Source organism: Hermetia illucens, chromosome 6 (assembly GCF_905115235.1).
Source record: "Hermetia illucens chromosome 6, iHerIll2.2.curated.20191125, whole genome shotgun sequence".
Lineage (NCBI taxonomy): Eukaryota > Metazoa > Arthropoda > Insecta > Diptera > Stratiomyidae > Hermetia > Hermetia illucens.
In genome coordinates, this window is record NC_051854.1 from 18,518,885 (window position 1) to 18,531,460 (window position 12,576).

The window sequence follows — 12,576 nt, forward strand, 5'->3', positions numbered from 1 at the left end:
TGTGTAGGACTGGACTCATCCAACTGACGAGGATCTGCTTGCCTGCTGATCATGTGTAACAGCCTCGTCAGATCGTCTTCCCTGCACTGGAGAAGGTGCTAATAGGACCCCAAGTCAAGGAGTAAGAGCATACCCCTAGAACTACGTGGCCAATGGGAACCTTGGTCTTTAGTATGCGAACTCTGAATACCTTGGGCATCTTCAGTTTGAAATTAGACCCTTATCTTGGTCGCCAGACTAGCCACAATGGACATCCTTTCCGGACTACTCGTGGGACCAAGACATGGACTCAATTATCACAAAAACAAATAAACCAACAAGACAAGAAGGGGTGGTGATGCCAGGCGCACCATCAGAAGACGAGCTGCTGGTATCGAGCCAGGAGACAATAGTCGTCGAGAGTAGTACAATCGGTGCCAGCCGTAGTACTGGTGTGCTGAAACCAACCGCAGAGACCGCCCGGAGCGAGGCGGCAAGCAGACTAGTGGTTTCCAGCCTGGAATCTACTGCCGTCAAGCTGGATGCTGCGAGTACCAGACATAGTACTCCTAACCCGAAACCCTCGACGTTATGGGATCCCTGGAAAATAAAGACCGACAAGAACGTTGATCACCGGAAACCAGCTAAGAAGCGAAGATACACTGGTATCCTGTTCAAGAATCAGTACCAGAGGACCATGCATATTCTCAGTAAGATTGCTAATAATGAGGAGGCCGGTACTGTCGACGAGTCGAATAAAAGCGGAAGCGACGCAGAGTCGGCAAGAGCTCGGCCGATAAGCAACATCTGGAGAAAACTAAGCAGCAAAAGCTATCCGACGAGCCACGAACTGCGAAACCGTTCAGCGACGTGGACACTAGCCACTTACGTGTGGCGCTGGCGAATGACAATTCCGCTAGCGGCGAACTAGCGCCGGAGGTGGGGACCAGTGTTGAGGCCAGGCTGTCAGAGATGATCATTGAACACCTCTTGGACACCAAAGACGAACTCACGGGATCCGTCCCCTGCTTTAATTTCTCTCAGGTGGTCCGTGAGTTCCACGTTATAGCTTGCGAGGACCAATTCTCCGGTACTTCCTCGGTTCGTGTATCGCTAAGATCAGCAACCTTTGGCGTTTGAGCTACGACGAGATTCCCGCTCGCATCTGGATGCCGAAGATCTGCGTGGATAAGGACAAGCTCGTCCAATCCCTGGGACGACTGGGTTGTTGTCAAGGGGGATGAACCGCAGGCAAACAGCGGTTCAGTGTTAAGAACGTAAAGATGAAAGTGTTTCGCTCTGCAAAACCGGACAACGACCTAGATCCAATTGACGCCACTATCAAGGTGTTGGAGGAGATGAAGATTGAAAGTCCGACGGGGACTGACGAACCCCCCAAACAAGCAGATCATGCTCAGGGTAACGCAGATAAATCTGCAGCACTCCTAGCGGAAGGCATCGACATCACACTTATACAGGAGCCTTGTGTCGGAGGCGACCGAACCCTCAAAGAACTGCAACGCAATTGTTATAACATATTCCACAGCACAGGAGACGCTGATCAGGACTGACCTAAAGCATGTATCCTCACTGTTGTGTATCCAGACCTAAGTTCCAGCGACCTAGTCGTTTTCAAACTAGAGCAGGCGGGAGACAGAGAACGTGTATATTTCCTCGGCTTACATGGCTCATGACCGATCAGCTCCCTCAGAAGAACTACAATATTTTATGAGCACCATTGCAATAAAGGAGGTCAACCTATTAATAGGCTGCGACACCAATGCAAGGCATTAGCTTCGAGGCAGCTCGGAAATCAACAGAACAATTGAGTCATCGTTTGATTTTATTATAAATAGAAATCTGTCGGTGTGTAACGGGAGCAACATACCAGCCTTCCATTTTCCCAGCTCGGAGAACTGTAACCGATGGGAGGTGGTCCTTGATAACACCCCACTAACCGATTCTTAGGGTGGAGAATCCTTCTCAGACCATAGTTGGATACTTTTCAGTCTAGATTTCGCCGCAGAGGTTTCTAAACTCTTCAGAGACACCAGGAGGATCCACTGGAGGAAGTTTGGTCAAATAATCAAGGACAAACTTGCCGGTGCGCAAATTGGCACGAAAGACAAACTGGAGTCAAAGGTCGGGGTTCTGAAAAAGGCATTCGATACCGCCTTAAAAGTTTCGTGCCCTGCTAAATACAACAAGAGGACACTGGCACCATGGTAGAATGAAGATCTCTCCAATCTCAGGAAGCTGACCAGGGAAATCTTCAAGAACTGCTACATGCATAAATACTGGCAACCATACAAGGACTGCTTGAAGAGGTACAAATCGGCCATCAAGACCGCCAAGAGGCGGATACGTACCACAATCTTGTAGATGCGCACGCAGAGGTTTTCATACCGGAAGCGGGCAGGCGTCGCCAGGAGTCCGTAAGAACTTTCGACCAATCAGCCTCACCTCTTTCGTGTTGAAGACCCTAGAGCGCGCCCTGGAGAGAACGCCTTACTTTAAGTCTTAGCATGCCTACCTCAAGGCAAATCTACAGAAGCCGCTCTCCCCGAGGGAGGTACTGCAGTGACCGCGGTTGCGCGGTCACTGCAGTACAAGAAGTGTATCCTAGCTGCCTTCTTGGATATAGAAGGAGCATTCAACAACGTTAGTACCAACACCGTCAAGGAAGCCTTGACTAGCATTGGGTTGGAGGGGTTATTACCCATTGGATTATATCCATGTTAAGAACCAGAATAATCCAGTCAGATCTGGGAGGCAAGGACTTGACCAGAGCTGTGAACAGAGGCACGCCCCAGGGTGGCACCATCGATGCTCTGGTTAATAGTGTTGGACGAATTTTGCGAATATTGGACAGCATCGGGGTGAAGGTAGTGGCCTATGTCAACGACTTAGTTATATTAGTGTCAGGGATGTTCGCGCATATTATTAGCGACGTCATGGAAGAATCGTTGCGAAAGGTGGGCCTCAAGATGCGGCATAAACCCAACTTAAGGGAAACTGATGCTAATCACCACCACGATAAGGGTACCTGAATTTCACCTACCACGGCTCTTCTTCTTTAGCTGCTGTGGTGCGTCCAATCCTAACGTACGGCTCAATTGCAGCAAAAAGTACTTGCCGCGTGTACAGGTGCTACTGGGGCTCAGCCGTCCTGCCCGGCAGATCCTCTCAATGTACTCTTGCATCCCCTCCAGCTAGACCTCCACATTGAATACGTTGTAGCGTGAGGGTGCCGTCAGACTACGTGAATCTGAATGCTGACAGCGAAGCCCTACGGCCACAGTAATATCCTAGACAAAGTACCTCGGGAAATCTGGGCATTCCCCACGGACTATGCGACAAGCAAGCTGAACTTCATGAGAAACTTTGCTGTGGACTTTCCAGCCAGGGCAAAGTGGAAGATTGGCGTGTTGCAAGGTTATGACACAGTATTCTTAACGGACGGATCAAAGATGGCATGTGGAGTCGACGCGGGGGTTTTCTTGAATACACATACATCCAAGTCGTATGATCTTTAAAGTTTCGCCAGTGTATTCCAAGCGGCAGTACTGGCAACATTGGAAGTCTGTTGATGACTGGAGCGAGATTCGAGCCCCAAACGTAACATAGGCATTCTGACCGACAGCTAAGCGGCCATCAAGGCTTTGTACTCAGCAACACGCTCAAGGTCACCCTCCTCTGGGTTCCCGGGCATAGGAACATAGAGGGGAATGAGCGGGCTGACGGATTGGCCAGACAAGGTTCTGCTCTTGGCAGCCTTTCGAAGAATACAGTCGGTGTTTCGGCTAGCGGTTGTCAGGGGCGGAGTCTACTCGCACTACCTAGCAGCCGCGGGCCTTAGATGGCGAAGACTTACTTACCAGCTTACAAGAAATAGGCCCGTTTATAACATAGCCCGCACACGAGAACTCCTGTGCCAGACGCATACAAATGCATTCAAGATTTCGGCGATCTGCACGGGGCACTAGCCCATAGGGGACCATGCCGCCAGGCTCGGCATACCCTGCAATTCGCATTGCCGAAGCTACGGAGAAAGAAGGGAAACTCTCATGCACTTTCTCTGCGATTGCCTAGCTCGAGCTAGAGTCAGGCTACGTACACTGGGTAAACCATTCTTTGGAGACCTCAGAAAGATTTCTAGCAGTCACGGTCTTAGGAGTTAGTGGCATCAAAACGGTGCATTACAGCGCTAATTGAGCTCCTCAGAGCGGCCACTGATGCCTACCTACCCACCATTGGTCAGCAACGTTTCTTATCTTTATGTAATTTTATAGAGGCTGTAAAGCGCGGACTCAGCGTAAATTCAACCGAAACAACGGGGATGCTTTCTTATAACCAAGACAAGGTTGCCTGGATTCCACATCTCGCGAGTAAATGGACAAATATTGCCATTTTCTTCCAATGTTAAGTATCTGGGTGTGGATCCTAAGTTAATAAATTAGAGACTTTCAACCAGAATCCACAGAATCACATATGCAATTGTCACTGGGTGCACCACCTTCCACGAACCTCTATAATAAATAAGTTTTCCATGCAGTGCTCTCAGACCCCATAAGTGAAGAGATTCGGTAGTAAACTCCTACGCCCATAGTAACATGCTAAACGAAATACCTCGGGAACTCTGACTTTCCCAACGGACTAAGCCACATACAAGCCGAGTTGCAAGAGGAATTTTGCTTTCCAACCAGGACAGAGTGGATGAACCGTGAAGTATTGCAACGCCATGACACCGACGAATTAAAGATAGTTTGTGGAATAGCTGAAATGTTCTTCAATACGCACAATTTAGCCGAGTTATAGTCTCGTGGACACTCAATGATCCGGCCCGTAGCCATCCTGATCGATAGTCAAGCGCTGACTTCAAATCGCGAAGGCTAAGCGCCTTCTTTTGGTCAAGGAGGATCTGGCCCTCTAATAACCAAGACTTGACCGTGAGTTTTTTTTGACAGATGAGCGTAAATGTGTGAAATCTGAACCGGATACGACACATTCGCCACCGTTGCGGCAGAAGCAACTGCTGAAGCCACGCTCTGAACCGGACACGACACCACCGTCGTGGCGCAAGCAACTTCTTGTGCCGCGTGGAATTTTGAGTGACGTTGCCGCTTTGCGATGGGACAACGTTAGGTCGAGTCGATATTCAATGTCAATAAGGTATGCTCCGATGCTAATAAATACGATTTAGTCGTATCAATTCTCGACCCGGAACTTATCCAGGAGATCGCGGATGTACTTCTCGCTCCGCCCGCAAACGGGAAGTTCGAAAATCATAAGGTGGCAATCTTAGATCGCCTTACCGATTCAGCTTACCGCTAGCTGCACAAACTCCTCACGGAGCTAGAATGGAGCGATAAAAGCCATCGCAGCTCCTACGACAGATGCGGACGTACGCCGGGAATGCGATCACAGAAGACGCGCTTCGTGTAAAATGGATAGACATGCTTCCGCCGAGTATTAGCAAACTCCTAAAAGTGCTAAAGGCCTCAAATCTGGATGAACAGGCCACGCTCGCAGACGAGCTCATCGCGACAGACCAAGACCAGACAATATCTTCAATGAGATCTTCGTGCTCTGCCAAAACTGACCCAGTTGCTCGGGAGCTAACTCTTCGTCTCAGCATAGCAAAACTTATTTCCCTTGTGATTAACACTTTATTTTACTTTACTTCATTAATTAATTTGCAAATTATTTTTTTATTTTAAGTAAAACATTTTCTGTTAAAATCAAATTGAATTCAATATCTCAAGCAACAACTTTTTCCCTTATTAAAAATGTAAGCTGAGCCGAAGTCGAAGTCCTTTTTCTTTTTCAGATCCTGTCAATGGAAGTAGAAGTCCAGCCATTCTCTTTTTATTTAATATCTGACATATCTGCCGTCCCTTCATGGCACTCTGCTCTCCACTCCTGTGGCGAGGTCTAAATTGAGTGGAGAGCGCCGGTGGCGTCATCTGTCCGCTCACATTCGAAATAAATTTCGCGAATCCTGTCGCGCCACACCCTCACGAGACAGAGTCTGCAGGTACGAGTCGCAATTTGGATTTGTGTTGATATCTAAAAACACAAAGAACCGCCTCTGTCTCAGGCGGCAGAGTGTGGCACCGCGCTTTCAGCATCAAGTTTCTCATCGATTCGGGTTCCGTCACATCGCTCTCGAAATCTTTGGTCAACTGGGGAGAGTTCCTGCGCCAGCCTCTCACGCTACGTGCAGCCAACGCCTTACCAATTCACACCTTCGGCACGCACATTCTGACGCTCAGCCTGGGGTTACGCCGAATCTACCCCTGGCGATCATCGCAGATGTCCATTCAGCCATTATTGGCACGGCTTTTCTAGCGCATCACGGTCTGCTTATAGACGTCAAAGGAAAACAGCTCGTTGACTCGCATCACATCGAAGCACAATTTAATAGCCCCGACGACCGTCCATAGTGTTTCTATCGGGTCTAAGGCCGGCACACCGCCTGGCGAATTGGTCCTCCGATACTCAACACTGATGAATGAATTCAACGACACCTGCTCGCCGCACAACACCACCAGCTCTTTATTCGATCTTCCCGTACAGCATGAAATTCACACCACGGGCCCTCCGGTTTTCGAGCGACCGCACAAGCTCACCGGCGCCCGCCTAGAGGCAGCCAAGGAACAAATTAGACTTCTGCAGGAGCAGGGCATCATACGCCCCTCATCAAGCCAGCCCCCTCCACCTCGTCCCGAAAGCAGACGGTTCATGGCGGGTTGCAGGGGACTGCAGACGCCTGTACTGCCCCGGACCAGTACCCACTATCAATCGTCGAGGACCTCCTTCAGGAGATCAGAGGCAAAGTTTTCTCTGTCGTGGATCTTCGTAAAGCATTTTACCAGATCCCAATCGCCGAAAGGGATATTCCGAAGACGGCTATAACGACTCCATTGTGTTCCCGAGGGTATACCCGTTCCTGACTATTGCGGCCCGCTCCCTTGCACACGATGCGCTGGTTACTGTTTCATGGAGAATATACATAAACTTATAAAAAAAAACCTTGCCACCGGGGCGCCACAATAAAGCGGAAGTCTCATCAAGTGGCGCGACTGACCGTGCGGATATGGCAACTTCAATACCTTGCAGTGCCTCTGTTCCGGAAATAAGCTCAGTCAGAATCGTTAGTCCTGAGCAGAAGGATTCAGACACAAACCGAGTGGAAGTGCAGTCGACCATCCTCGCTAGAGCCGAAGAGGAAAGTCTCATCAGGAAGTGCGCAGCAGTGGTGAAGCGTATGCGGTCGGCAACGTTCCTCCAAAGGAACGTCAGCACCGGTGTCAAAAACGGGCTGATGGAACTGGAGGAACTACTGGACCGCATTTCCTTTCATAGGCGAATGTGGAGAGCAGCGGAAGACGGAAGATTGGAGAGCAGAAACAGCCACACCCCCCGCTGAGAATGCTGCTTGCGTCAAACGGACCGCAGATAGTCCTCTGCAAAGTGAACTGGGGAAAAGCGGAAAGACGACGACGTGCCCTAAGGAGACTTTATCGAAGTAGTTTCCAGGGTCCAAACAAAGAAGGCGAAAAAGGAAAAAAAGAAACAACTGGGGGTGGAGTTCTCGTCGAACTGGGTCCAAAGACGACCAAGAGTACGTTCTGCGAAGCGGTCAAGGGGGGAAGACTCTTGTTTCCAGCCTAGAGCCAATGTGCTCTCTAGAAATCCGAGATCTTGACTGCCTCACAGAAAAGGACGAAGTAGGCACTAAAGCGTGAATGTCCAGAGGTAACCAATGCCCATTCATTCTCTCCGACTTTACTCACTCTTCAATGGGCCAATGAAATGCAGCTCAGTCTCTCCAGCACGCAATGGACCATCATCTGCGCGCTTGCCCATTCACAAGATGTTACCTGGATGACACATTCATCGCCTAGGACAACCATGAGCAGCACCTCCAGCATCTGCGTAAACTCTTCGAGTTACTACGCAAAGCGAGGCTTCGTCTAAACCCCGACAAATGCGCTTTTGGTATGAACTAGATCGAGTACCTCGGCTACACCGTTTCCGAAGAGGGAATCAAACCACCGGCCCACAAGACCCAGGCTATCGAGAGTTTCCAGAAGCCTGAGTCAGCCCCCGAGCTTCGGCATTTCCTCGGCATGTTCAATTTCTATCGCCGCTACATTCCCAAGGCGGTGAAAATTACAGCTCCACTCAATGCCCTGCTAAAAGGACTTCCAGCCTAGCTCAAGAATGCTCGTTAAAGGTGGACAATGGGGGCAGAGACAACATTCCATAGAAGCAAAGCAGCGCTCGCTATAGCTGCCACAACCTCTTTTCCTGGTACCAGTTGCTCCGTTGAGCATTATGGCGGAAATTAAAGAGAAACCCTTCGGCACCTCTTTTTCAATTGCGCAATTATAACTAGAGCCAGGTTTCGGGCGCTAGAGACTTTAAATAGATCTCCAGTTGTAGGATGTCTGGCTCTGTAGATGTAATCCGGTTAGATCCTGCTCTCCGGCGCACTGCAACGCTAAGCGGGCGCCTCGGGGCAATCACTAACGCTTACATTAGTGGTTTAGAGTTTTTACAAAGTAATATCATAAATTATTCCAAATTGGTCCACTAGAACCTCATGCTGGATCCACACGGTAGCCAAACCTCAACAAGCCATCGCAAATTCAAACGTGTGGATAGTGTATCGCTTAAGTTGCTCAGAAGGCATTATCGTACTTGCAAACGTCTGAATGGCGATGTCGTGTTTGGTCTCCAAAATCAACCAAACTTTTGTCGAGGTTTGGAGTTTGCGGTAAGTGTCAAACGTGTGGAGCCGGCATCAGATTTCAACAATTTGAGCGTCATTGCGCCTTAGTTCCACTCCGACAAATATGACGAGAGGAAATTATACGTATTAAGGGAAGGGAAAGGGTGAGACTCACCTTGATGTGTTCCATATTGGGCAACCAACTCTTCTTGTTTATGGAAAATCTTCAAGGAAACTGCAAAAGAAATGGCCGCTTTCATCACGGCCTTTCCCAAATGTCCGGATGTGTACCAGCAAGATGGATTTTGCTAACTCGGGTCCCAAGGGATAGTGTTAGTGTCCTGTGAATTGGCTCCATTATCCAAGCAGTATTGCCGACAGATTAGACGATTATAAATTGGGCAAGATCGCCTTCTGTTCGATTGATTAAATACCCAATGTCAGCAAATTACATATCCAAATTCATTAAAATCTATTTGAGAAGTAATTCATCCACACGTTCTTTTGAAAAACATAACTCGTTCGTAAAAATAACACAAAATAAATGACGAAATTCCACTTATAATGTTCAGAACTCAAAATCCTAAACTCTTCTCTTTTGAGTTGAAATATACAAAACGTTGTTGCCTCGGATGAAGGCGTCTCCATATTTGTTCTTTAATTGTCCATTCACGTACTCTTCCGTCTGATCTAGAGCGATATTCATGTAGCCATCTAAGCAGGCGAGAACCCCTAGAAAAAGACAATTTGTTTAGATTGGCGAAAACAATTTAAGCGGGAACTTTGCGTACCTCTGTAATCCACGCCGCTATTTAACTTCACTACCACAGGTCTTCCGTGGATTTGGTTTATAAATTGCGACAGGGCTTCCTTACGCGACATTTTTAGTTTCTGATAAGGTTCTAATTTGCGAAGATGTTTTTAGAAAACAATTAGAACAATCCGTCCGGTTCCAGCTGAAGCGCGTCTTGGAAACGTCATACTTTGACACCGTGCAAGGAGAATTTCCCCTTATCGGCAAATTGTACTAGATGCGGTTGTGAAGGTTATAGTCCGGTTTTGAAATTGTTAGTGGAGCCGCTGGATTTGTTTATGTTTGGAATATTTGGGGAAACACCGGTTCACGGGGAACATTCATTTATTGTGTCGAATATATGTAACGAGTATAACGCGTATATTAATATTAATTACTAGGGGGTCGTAAAAATAGTCTTGAAAGATTTAAGCAATGCTCACAGCCCTTTCTCTTTTCCAAATAAAGTGCATCCAGTAGACTTAAGAGGCAAATGATATAAACGCTTACCCCATTTACTTATTTGTTTAGAAAATTGGTTAACGAAGAATGTTTCTGTACTTCTACGCAATGGTGTAAATTAATAACTAATACACTTGTGTGGGATTTCCACTAGAATTAAACTTTCATAAACAAATATGGCTAAATTCCAAAAAATAGAAGTCAACATGAATATGTATCGATTCAATCTATGCAGCAGCGCATGTGATTTCAAGTAAAATGATTGTTTGGACGAGGTGACATAGTAAAATAGATTCTTTTGTATTTTGCGAGAAATATGTCACATAAACCCGATAAGATGACAACTGCTGGAAACAATCCTGAAATTGTCATCCCAAAGATTAAAAATTCGCAAATCGTTGCTGATAGTTGATTACAATCCTCAAATTTTTAACTGAAAATGTGCTATCACTTTTATTAGTTAACTTAATTGTTTTTACACATAATATAACCAAGTACAAAACAAAGTACAATACAAATTATACTTTTTGAACGATATTTGCAAAGAAAGCGTAAACAAAACCATTAACCCATTCAATGACTTCAACAAAATGTATAATTGGCAAAATGTGCTATTGGATTGCAATGTGTAGATTTGATTTCTGATTTTTTTAAAAAAAGTTGAACTAAAAGTGCGAGGGATTGGTATTGACAGTGGTCTATCGAAAGAAAACAGAAAGAATCGGGACAAGATCTGTAAGGCGAGATACAACAGGCTAAAGATCCACGTTTTGTGGTCTTGCCTTGAAGATAAATAAACAAAAAAAAAAATACTAAGCAGGAGTTGGACAAGATAATTAACTAGTAACAGCGGAAAGTAATAATTCCATTTACAGCTGTTCTGACGGACTACAGGCTAAAACATACCCTTTGTGTGTCTAGAACTCTAGCCCGAAACCGTTTAACGCATTACCTCAGGTTAGGCCTATAGTGTAGAAACAAAATTCCATGATTCAGCGAGTCTCCGCCACCCTGGTAATGTTCCACTTGGCACCACGTGTCCTCGCTCTATAGCATGGGATCAATTGTGGTGTCTGCAAACCCTTGACACCCTTTCTTCGAAAGGTGATGGCGATGGCATTCCTTCTGCAGAAGAAAGGTGTGGCACGTATCATTCACCACATCCTTTCAATAAATGGAGTCGGGTGATTGTGATTTCTCGGTTGTATGCAACCTCAACGATTGAGATACGTGGTCCATCTAACCCTCAATTCCCTTTCCTAAGATTGCTGCCATACGTAGAGACTGCGCGCTCTGTCTTCACAAGCGATGGCTTCCTTAATTCCCGCGCCTTTTTTGAGGTATATAAACCTTTTCTCAGCATGGAGAGCGATGGGAATAATTCTTGCTATCACCATTACTGCTGGCTCCGGTTGGTCAGGACTTCGGTTTTCTGCAGAGTTAAAGAGAATCCATGTTCAGCCATCCGTCTGCTAATCGCCGCATCACCATTCCCAGTATGCACTGAGCTTGTTCAACCCATACGATTATCATGCATCTTGAGTTGTAGAAGGCTATCTTATAAGGCAGTATGGAAACGATTCCCCAACGCATTAAGCATGTCACACCATCTCGTAGAATTGAAGGCGTTTCTTACGTTTAGGGTCACAAGGAGCACCACTTGTCGACAGCAGCGACTGTGTCTTCAGCTAATATCACCCCTTGGACCATTTCTTCAATTGCATCAATTGTGGATCACCTCTCTCTAAAACCATATTGTGTTGGTGAGTAATCTCCTTTAACACGTATTGGGTCAGCCAGTTTTGGCCTGACGGGATTCACTAAAATCATAACGGGCCTGCTGATGACTATACCATCATTGCAGGCGATCTTAATGATCATTTAAATGAAAAAGTAGACAGCGATAGCTACCCTGGGGAAAAAGGGTTTGGAGCAGCACCGATAAAACAGAGTGGGTAGTCCATTAGCCCACCGCGTATTAAATGGTGGGGACTTCGTGAGAAAAAGGAAGAAATGATCTCACTTACGCGATTACCAACCATTGCGAATGCAGAGGAATCGTAGGACCAAATTAAAAAGACGATTCACAAAGCGACCTACGCAACTCTCGGGGTCACCAAGCCAGGTAAGCGTTTCATAAATTGAGATACTTGGCTTTGGAATGATGATGTCCAAATGAAGGTTCGGGAAAATAAACGCCTCTGCCATAAGATTCTCGACGATAACACGCTGATCGATTGGCAAATTTATAAGAATGTCAATGGGACAGCGAGGAAAGCGATTGCTGTTACCCGAGCAGTTCATTTTTTTTTGTTTTTGGGGTAGGGTAAGCAAATTATTGCAAATATCTTTACGATAAACTGGATACCAGGGATAACGAGAGAGATCTGTATTGACTTGTCAAAAATCGACACCAACGCACACAGGATTTAGAACATTTCTGTTGCGTGAATGACAAGAACGATCCTTCCTTAGCGACCGACGAGCCGCAACGGATAGATGGCGAGAATATTTCGAGCAGATTTGAACGGAAGAATTTATTTATTCTCCACTTTCATAAGCAGTACCGCTGTGCCAGTCATGGCGTGGCTCTAATTGTGGT

General features: G+C 46.6%; 1 protein-coding gene across 1 annotated transcript; it reads right to left on the reverse strand.

The window, feature by feature from the left end:
• Window positions 1-9,167: 9,167 nt before the first annotated feature.
• On the reverse strand, window positions 9,168-9,722 carry LOC119659185 (U6 snRNA-associated Sm-like protein LSm6). Its single transcript, XM_038067145.1, has 2 exons — window positions 9,511-9,722; window positions 9,168-9,451 (listed from the first exon to the last, which is right to left on the reverse strand). The coding sequence occupies exons 1-2, from the start codon at window positions 9,599-9,601 to the stop codon at window positions 9,303-9,305; spliced, it is 240 nt and encodes a 79-aa protein (XP_037923073.1). The 5' UTR covers window positions 9,602-9,722; the 3' UTR covers window positions 9,168-9,302.
• Between the last annotated feature and the right edge of the window lie 2,854 nt (window positions 9,723-12,576).

What these genes read in the sequence shown, in the direction of transcription:
- LOC119659185 (XM_038067145.1), bottom strand. Translation starts at nt 9,601, where the DNA reads ATGTCGCGTAAGGAAGCCCTGTCGCAATTTATAAACCAAATCCACGGA. An exon ending in TAGCGGCGTGGATTACAGAG is followed by an intron (nt 9,452 to 9,510) that starts GTACGCAAAGTT and finishes GTCTTTTTCTAG; the next exon opens with GGGTTCTCGCCTGCTTAGAT.